Source organism: Limanda limanda, chromosome 14, assembly GCF_963576545.1.
Source record: "Limanda limanda chromosome 14, fLimLim1.1, whole genome shotgun sequence".
Taxonomy (NCBI): domain Eukaryota; kingdom Metazoa; phylum Chordata; class Actinopteri; order Pleuronectiformes; family Pleuronectidae; genus Limanda; species Limanda limanda.
Genome location: NC_083649.1, coordinates 8,852,906 through 8,862,197, shown reverse-complemented (window position 1 = coordinate 8,862,197; position 9,292 = coordinate 8,852,906). Strand labels below are relative to the sequence as shown.

At 40.9% G+C, this 9,292-nt stretch overlaps 2 protein-coding genes across 2 annotated transcripts in view; one reads left to right on the top strand and one right to left on the bottom strand.

The window, feature by feature from the left end:
* Positions 1–367: 367 nt before the first annotated feature.
* rfc3 (replication factor C (activator 1) 3) lies at positions 368–4,066 on the top strand. The gene is made up of 9 exons (XM_061086556.1): positions 368–544; positions 1,734–1,871; positions 1,994–2,061; positions 2,153–2,250; positions 2,362–2,543; positions 2,630–2,766; positions 2,870–2,968; positions 3,338–3,407; positions 3,497–4,066. Exons 1-9 carry the CDS (start codon positions 458–460, stop codon positions 3,686–3,688), a joined length of 1,071 nt encoding a protein of 356 aa, XP_060942539.1. The 5' UTR covers positions 368–457; the 3' UTR covers positions 3,689–4,066.
* A 5-nt stretch (positions 4,067–4,071) lies between these two features.
* The window catches only part of kl (klotho), a 16,596-nt gene continuing 11,375 nt past the window's right edge, over positions 4,072–9,292 (bottom strand). Inside the window, exons 8-13 of the mRNA XM_061086555.1 lie at positions 8,460–8,655; positions 8,088–8,266; positions 7,670–7,777; positions 7,365–7,470; positions 6,895–7,021; positions 4,072–5,085 (exon numbers count right to left, since the gene is read on the bottom strand). Of these exons, the coding sequence (XP_060942538.1) occupies positions 4,751–5,085; positions 6,895–7,021; positions 7,365–7,470; positions 7,670–7,777; positions 8,088–8,266; positions 8,460–8,655 (1,051 nt within the window). The 3' untranslated portion in view covers positions 4,072–4,750. The remainder of the gene's footprint in view (positions 5,086–6,894; positions 7,022–7,364; positions 7,471–7,669; positions 7,778–8,087; positions 8,267–8,459; positions 8,656–9,292) is intronic.

Sequence of the window (9,292 nt, the reverse complement as noted above, 5' to 3'; positions counted from 1 at the left end):
CCAACACCAAGCTAATACCAAGCTAATGCCACAGCACTCACAGTTCATCATCAGTGGAGAAGTAACTCACCATGTTTTCCTCTTCAGAGGAGGAGTCATCCAAAGACATTGTTGCTGTTCCAGAATATGTCAGACCTGCTGCAGCCTGCTGAGCTTGAACTTTGTGCAATCTTCTCTTGAGCACGCAGGGAGGAGACCCTCACGTCCCGTCTCCGTAAATGCCTCAGCACTGTCTGAGAATATAGTTTTAATTGTAATTTTAATTTTTGAGGTTTTATGTTGTTTATAACTTTCGCCCTCCGCCCTCTTTTGTCCCCTTCGACTTACCGTAGCTTGTCCGGAAGTAGCGGCGCGGGTCTGTGTGAATATTTCGCGGGAGATCCGCAGCAGCCACAGAGACTTTTAACTTTCAACACGAAGTTTAACTTTAACTTTAACTCTTCTCTAAAGTAACACGATGAGTCTGTGGGTGGATAAGTACCGACCGACGGCTCTGGGGAAGCTGGACTTTCACAAGGAGCAAGCGGCTCAGCTCAAGAACCTGGTGAGAAGAGAAACCATCTTGTTCCAGCTTCATGTTCCACAGATCCACAGAAACACGTTCAGGATACAAGAGACTCGCTGTGCTCAGGAACTTCGTTATAATCGATCATTTACGTGTTTATCTGCGTTCCAATTCAAGCTAGCTTGTTTGAGGTAGCACTGTTTATGTTAGCTTGACTCACATCATGCTACACGTCTCGTTTCAGCTTTATTGTTTATATATAATGTTGTTGCTCGTCACAATAAAAGCCACTGGCTGTAACTAGGAGGAGATTTTTGTTAATGTGTGAGGCAAATAACAGAGTTAAATGTCACCCAAGCGTCATTTTACTCCAGTTATTGTGTCAATAGCGAGGAAATTAATGTAATAACAAACTTATTGTGTTACCTTGGACACATTTAGATGTGTAGCCCGTGTTATTCAGAATCATAAGTATTTTATTGCCAAGTACGTTCACACATACAAGGAATTTGCTCTGGTAATGGTGCAAACAATGAACATAGAACATAAAGACGCAATAAATACAGCATGCATGGAGAGCAATAAAAAATGGGAAACCAGTATATATTTACTCACTGTTTACTTCTAATTTACTCACTTTTTATCAATATTTATACAAAGTAACATTTGTTTTGAGATAAACATTTCTGAATAAAAATATATAAAAAATATAAAATATAAAAAGTGAAGTAAAAAGTGAAATGCTAAATGCAAAACAGTTAACAGTGTCATATTGCAATATGCAATGTAATGCAGTATAATATAATTTGAATCCATTCAGTAAATAATCCTCTTTGTAGCATCTCTAGCTTTTCCTGCATATACTGTTCACTACAGGCTGATAAATGTAATGATAGATAATAGCTATGAACAAACATAACAATTATTAAGTAAAGTAAATTATAACATTTATTACAATAAATACAGTTTTGTGCAGGTTGCAAGATTTGTCGATTTTAGTTTGTTTTTAGAGATGTTAAAATCAGGCTTTTTCCAATGTTATTGCTCTTAGTTTATATTATGTGCTCTTTAGTGACAAATTCCACTCTCCTACACCACAAGCTTTGAGGCTTTAATGTCTCATTAGCTGATGATTCCTAATGACGAGTGTTGACATGCTTTATTAGTCTTAAAAGTATATACTGGTCTGACCTAAGTTGATCCAAGTCTTTGTGAACGTTTGTGTCAGGTTCAATGTGGCGACTTCCCACACCTGCTGGTGTACGGTCCATCGGGGGCCGGGAAGAAGACCCGCATCATGTGTCTGCTGCGGGAGCTGTACGGAGCCGGCGTGGAGAAGCTTCGCATCGAGCACCAGACCATCGTGGTGAGTGTCTGAAAACCCATCTCCACATCAAGTCACATGTAGTGTCTCTACGTCCAGTCACGGTTTAGTCCTCAGACGAACATCAAGCTGATTCTCTGTTTGTGGGGTTTTTTAATTTTCAGGCTCCTTCAAAGAAGAAAATTGAGATCAACACAATAGCCAGCAACTATCACTTGGAAGTCAATCCCAGGTTCCATGTCCTCCTTATCCCTTTACTCCTTTACATTATATTTACTTCACTGCATCCAACGATAACTGTGTGTCTGTCCTGTGTTGTACAGTGATGCAGGAAACCAGGACCGTGTGGTGATTCAGGAGCTGATTAAAACTGTGGCTCAGTCCCAACAGATCCAGTCGAGTACCCAGAGAGAGTTTAAAGGTAGAACAGACACAACCCACTGGTGTCAGAGGCTCATCTCTCCTCTAGTTGTCCCTGATGCCCCCCCCTCTGGTCATTCTTGTAGTAATCTTCACACTTTTCCCTTCTCAGTGGTATTGCTAACGGAAGTGGACAGACTCACGAAGGATGCTCAGCACGCTCTGCGTCGCACCATGGAGAAGTACATGTCCACCTGCCGCCTCATCCTCTGCTCCACCTCCACCTCCAGAGTCATCGGGCCAATCAGGAGCCGTTGTCTGGCGATCAGGGTTCCTCTGCCCAGCACGGAAGAGGTAAGACGGAGATGGGAGTCGCGTATATAAAAAGCCGAAACATTTGTCTCCTCTTCAACTCTTTGTCTTGTTTCTGTTGTTTTTAGGTCTGTGGTGTTTTGACATCAGTCTGTAAAAAGGAGGGTTTGTCCCTCCCGCCCGAGCTCGCCAAGCAAATCAGTGAGAAGTCGGGTCGCAACCTCCGCAAAGCTCTCCTGATGTGCGAGGCCTGCAGAGTGCAGCAGTGAGTTCTCTCAAAACTTCCCGTCATTCTACCGAAGCATTGTCCACGGAGTAGTATAGATTAAAAGGTTTGTTCTCATTCAGGCTTTGTTTATCTCCTGCAGGTATCCGTTCTCAGTGGACCAGGAGGTCCCAGTGACGGACTGGGAGGTGTACCTCCGAGAAACAGCCAACGCCATCGTCAGCCAGCAGAGCCCTCAGAGGTAAGAGAGGCAGAGTGTGAGACATTACATTACATTATTACATTTCATTTATCTGACGCTTTTATCGAAAGCGACTTACAATAAGTGCATTCAACCCAGAGGGTACAAACCAAGAACAACAAGAATCAAGAAAGTACACGTTCTTCAAAAAAAAAAGCAAAACTACAAAATGCTATAAGTGCTACTAAATTGTTAGTTTCAAAAATTGTCAGTAATATTTAAAAAAAATGTATTCAAGGTATAGTCTGAAGAGGTGTGTTTTTAGTTTGCGGCGGAAGATGAGGAAACTTTCTGATGTCCGGATGTCGATGGGAGTTGTTGGTTCTGTTGGAGAGGAACTCAATCAGACCAACTCTGTCTTTGTTCCAGGTTGTTGGAGGTCCGAGCCCGACTCTACGAGCTGCTGACTCACTGCATCCCTCCTGAGATCATCATGAAGGTACCATTTCACCATCAAAGTGCTCAGACAGTCCCGAGTAATGTTCAGGATGATAAGTGTTCATTTCCCTTTGGCCCGTCCTGTGACAGGGACTGGTGACGGAGCTGCTGAGCAACTGCGATGGTCAGCTGAAGACCGAGGTCGCTCACATGGCGGCTTACTACGAACACCGGCTGCAGCTGGGAAACAAAGCCATCTACCACCTGGAGGCCTTCACTGCCAAGTTCATGGCCATCTACAAGAAGTTCATGGAAGACGGCCTGGACGCCATGATGTTTTGATTCTGGACTTTATTACTGTTACTTATCTTGAAGTTGGAGATCAACGGCACTAGCAGTTCATTTGTTTTCTCTTTGCTTAGACAAGACGAATATCATCGGACAGATTTACATGAGTGTTCTGTTAGGCACTGTGGCGACCCCAGTTTGTGGCTTTATGCCCAAAAAAAATAGCACTGGACAGTTTGTAATCCTTCACTCTAGTGGTGTGAGATACAGATCATACGTATCACGTAGCCAAAGAGAGAAGCTTCGATAGTGACTGTAAGTAGGAAATAATCTGCATTAAAAACATACTGCAAGGACAAGAAATATCCTCTGAACAGTCGACACTAGAAGATTTACAATAAAAATGATTTGTTAATAAACATGTAAAAAGTCTGATGTTGCGACAGCTTTCCCAGTCTGAGTTTATTTTTATTAAGGGTTTTATAATGAGATCTAATTCACCCAAAACTGTCTTCGATGTTTATTTTCTTCTTCTGGTTCAAGCTTGTTTATCATCCTCAGTTCAGCAGAAACAATAGATAAACAAATAAAAACAGTCTGTGACTAGCAGCATGATGGAGCGCAGTGTAAAAAATAAATTAAAAAACCTGATTAACAGTTATTTCCGATCAGCATAAACTCCCCCCTTCAACAATAAGTTTTGAAAAGTCCTTCCTGTGATACACACCATCAACTGGGGTTGATCATTCTTGTGGTAGTTAAACCTGGATAATAAATAATAGATGAAGTTTCTCCTCTATATTAATAATTGCACAATTTTCTAAAAGACAACTGGAGATGCAGTCGAGTCTTTAAAAGATTGTTTAAAAACATCTTGATACATTCACAGGTTCATCAGCAGCTACAGGTAACAAATTCACACCATCTTTAAATAACACGTAATAACAGTGGTCACGAGGAGTTCACCACAAGTGCAAATTCAAACCTCATTTAGAAGCAACTCAATAGACGAAGAATAATTACAAACTGACATGAACTCTACACACGCTGGACAACGAGCCCAATATAATTTGTTGACTCATTTACAAAAAGACAAAACAATAACCCGAACAGTCCTCAGTAGCACTCTTTGTGTCTCTTGGTTGTGTAGTAAATGATGAGGCACAGGGTGATCAGCACCCCCGAGCCCACCAGAGTCAAGAATCCCACCACGGGCCTCTTCACCAGCACGTGGCAGCCCGGGCAGGGCGGGGGGGAGCTGGGACACTGCTGCGGGGGGGCTCCCTGGATGGGGAAGCCGTTGTGCTGGATGATGTTTCGGTAGTTGGAGAGAGACGCCTTGTCGATGACCTCCTCGTGGACCTGGCCGTACAGACCGAAGCCCGGGTCCCTCTGGTCGCTCAGTGCGTACGCAAAGTAACCCTTCAGGTTCACGCCGTCCAGAGTGTACGCTGAGGAGGAGACGCACAACAGGGACCTTATTCATTTTGATTTATGTGTGTGTGTGTGTGAAGGTGAGGAGGTGAACTGGATGTGACAGGAAGAAAAAAGATAACACTTTACATTTAACCTGTAGCATATAATGAAACGGATAACACTGACTGAACAAAATGTTGTGAACTGATCCTGCCTTTTTTCTTATTTTTCTTTTTATTTATTTATTTATTTTATTTTTTACTCCATTAGTTTGATGTCTGTTGTCATTGTCCATTTTATTTATTTATTTTTTTCTTTGTCTTTGTGAATGAGTGGCTGTTTGAGGGGAAATAAATGAAAATGTTTGTAAATTCTGCATAAAGTTTGATATGCACTTAAAACTTCAATAAAAATTATTGTTAAAAAAAAAAAAAAAAAACCTGTAGCATATAATATGTATTGTTTTTTTGTAATCACAGAATAAATTATCATAAATGATTCTGAAGTTCATTAATATACTTTATTTTTAGGGCCCGAGCACTGACAGGCCTTATTGAAGTTGTAAGGATTATTATAAAAAAATGTCAGGCAAAAGACTTGTTTTTTTAGGTCTTTGACATGCTGAAATTCTTACAAACATTTGCAGAAAATTAGAAAGTGGTGAAAATTTACTTTTAATTTATTTTCTGTTCCTTTTTTTATTTTTTCATTTATAATTTATTTACCTCCTTGAGGAGCGCTTTGCAGTCCTAGAAATTTTAGAAATTGTATTTTATAGTTTTAATTTAAATTTTAATGGGATGGAGCCAATGTCCCAAGTTAATATTCTGTCTTATGCCTTCATTAGACAGATCTGGTTTTACTTTTTCTTTTTCTTTTACTTAAATCTAAGTTTCATTTAAATTCTGAAACATTAGAAGTTTTACCCCTAATGATTTGTGAACAAGACAAACTCACAAAGCTGGTAACAATTATAACTTCTACGATGACATATTGTAGATACTCTTATGTTAATATTAGAGGTAGAGTTGTTTATTAATTTCATAAATATTAATGCCTTAAATCTTTAAACCTTCATAAAGATTCTCCTCAATCTAAATACACAAAATTGTGAACAACTTTCTGTAGTGCTGCCACTCAGTGGTGACAGATCACATTACAACACAATAACATGACAACAACCTCATGTGACTTCTTCACAGAGTAAAACTAATAAACTCCACAAGGACAGATAACCAGATAGTGAGTTACCTTGACTCAGTTCAGTGCAGCAGAGTGTGTACCTCTGTTGATATTTGTGTGCGTTTGCGTGTGTGTGTGTGTGTGTTCTGAGTCAGCTGACTGTTCAGAGGTCAGTGACCTAAGTACTCGTGTAATATTTAAGCCCTGCTGAGGCTGTTAAATGAAAGCTAGAGGGAAGATGTCCTGCAGGACTAATAGCTAAACACACTAATAATAATCTGTTAATCACTCACTCAAGGGAAACTTAACTTTACTGGAATAAACGTGTATTTTGTATTATTTATTTATTACTTTATTTTTATTACAGGATTGTTCAAAACCTACTGAAGCGAAGGAAGTGTTTTTTGAATTTTTCTCTCTTTAAGATTATAGGTTTTTTACATTTTCACAGATTTCCCACAGAACTATTCATGGACCTTTAGAGGCCTGATATCTATTCTACTGAGTGATATTCTAGGTTATTGATGTTTCTCATTTTTCTTCCACTTTACTGCTGTTACGTGACAAATCTCCCCATAGAGGAGCCGATAAAGGGATTAATATAATTCTTATTATATCTTATATCTTATCTTATCTCAGCAGTGAAATGTGTGTGTTCTCACCTTTCAGAGCCTCATTGATGTAGTTGTACAGGTAGTAGACTCTCAGGCTGTCCTTGAAGCGGGCCGGGTCTTCCTGGACCCCGTTAGCCATCACAAACACGGGCACGTCACTGTAGTGCTCCTTCACCTGGCACAGCAGAGGAGCAGTGGCACGTTCAAAACACAGGTTTTTATATATCTACCTCTTCTCCAGGATCCAGAATCACTGGAAATAGAAATATTGAACTCAAAACACATTTTTCAGTGAGCGGGGGGATTTGAGGTTGTAGTTTTCCCTGTTTTCCTCAAATCAGATCCTGCAGTGTCGTCTGTCCGGTGTCTCACCTTCACTGAGTCACTGTCAGCTTTCCCACGACTGCTTTTATTCAAAATTTTTAACTTTACACACGACTGTAAATTAAGAACAGACAAGATGTGAATGAACCAGCCACCAAACACACGGTGACTCCTCCTCCTCCGTCCTCTCTCACCCAGTTGAGGGCTTTCCTCAGGCCCCAGGGCACCACCGGCCTCGGGGACATGATCCACGTGGTGTCGATCATGTGTTGGACCTCCAGCATGGTCGTGTAGGTGTACCTGCAGACATGGTGATGATAGAGACGCTCATTATGGGCTGTAATCTCGACATATCACTGCATTAGAGCAATATGACTGTCATCAATTAGTGGTTGAGATGCAAACACAACATCTCTTGCTGCATCTCATACCTTCACCCTCTCTCCCACTTTGTTTCCCGTCTGTCACTATCAAAATAAAGGCAAAGATTTAAACTCACGGGTCTTCCTTCGCATGCGTCACCAACTCGGTGCTGAAGTGACTGATGGCGAAGAAGTCATATGTTCCTTTAACCAGCTGCTTGTCCTCTTCGTTGAAGACCGGCAGTCTGTGGGAACACACAGGACAGATGGGCTTTTACACAGGAGACGATATAACAGTAGAATTTACTTTATTGTGAACAGTTCTTTCACAATTTAATGCAGCGCTGGGATGAAGCTCAAGACTCAATAAATCGTCAATAATCTGCTACAGTGAAGATTTGGTGGCTTTTCGTTAAAGTTTTCAGAGCAAAAAATTATCCTGATTGAAAGCTCGGAAATTTGAGGTTTCATTAAAAAACTGGGGAGTTCAGTAATGAATTCAGGATCATCCAAGTCCTCAGGAGACCGTGAGTGTCAGAATGAAACTACTCGTACTCCAGTGAGCTGAGCTGACGCAGCCAGCTCCTCATCCCCAGAGGATAGTCCCCGCTGCCGAAGATCGGCTCCGCGAACCAGCCGACTCGGAAGTCCAGGACCCGTTTGGCCGGTTCCACGTCCTCACGGCTGAAGGAAAAGGCCGGTTCCACCCAGTCCATGTGCAGAGCCAGGGACACCTGAGACACAGCGGCAAACATGGCAGGCACAAATGGTCAAGTTCTCTAGTTTACAATTGTTGTTTTTATTTGTATTTTAAAAGAAAATCCCACATAGAAATCTGAGAAAAAACACATGTTGCTGTCAGACTAAACAGAATCTATGAAGGAATGAAACAGCTGCTGAAACACGTAACTCTGTATCTGTACTGACCTGTCCTCCCTGCGTGGGTCTGAACTCGCGGTCGTAGGCGCGCCAGGCCCGAGCGTGCGCCCGCAGCATCTGATGCCCCTCCTGGTAGCTCACCATCTCGTCGTTGGGCTCGTTCAGGGTGATCCACATCTTCACGTGGGCTCCGAGTTCCCTGTAGCAGAGTCGGGCGTAATCTGCAAACGCCTTCGGAATCTCCCTGACAGGAAAGTCAAATGAGGACGTCTTTATTTTGCGCACTGAGATGTATTTCTCTAAAAGTATTATTATAAGACAAGAAATATGTTTACTAATAGTTAAACAATTAGATCAGAGATATGTTTAATATGAGGATGACTGTGTACAGTGATATATCTTTATGACAGGAAAAGGAAAGATGATACCATGGCAGCAAGAGATAAAAGACGCTTCAGAAGACAGAATGTTCCTGGGAACAGTGTTGGATGTTTACTTTCACATCCGACCAGTAAAGTGTAATAAACTACATCAGACAGGTGAAGGAGGTGGTGGTGGTTTATTGATCTTTATGTTAGGACAGTCTGTTAGGACAGACTATGTATCTATGTATCTATCTATGTATCTATGTATCTATGTATCTATGTATCTATGTATCTATGTATCTATCTATGTATCTATGTATCTATGTATCTATCTATGTATCTATGTATCTATGTATCTATCTATCTATCTATCTATCTATCTATCTATCTATCTATCTATCTATCTATCTATCTATCTATCTATCTATCTATGTATGTATGTATGTATGTATGTATGTATGTATGTATGTATGTATGTATGTATGTATGTATGTATGTATGTATGTATGTATGTAT

Coding starts and splice junctions, on each gene's coding strand:
- rfc3 (XM_061086556.1), top strand. CDS start 458: ATGAGTCTGTGGGTGGATAAGTACCGACCGACGGCTCTGGGGAAGCTG. Junction 2,062..2,152: donor CACTTGGAAGTCAATCCCAG/GTTCCATGTCCT, acceptor TGTGTTGTACAG/TGATGCAGGAAACCAGGACC. Junction 2,969..3,337: donor AGCCAGCAGAGCCCTCAGAG/GTAAGAGAGGCA, acceptor TCTTTGTTCCAG/GTTGTTGGAGGTCCGAGCCC.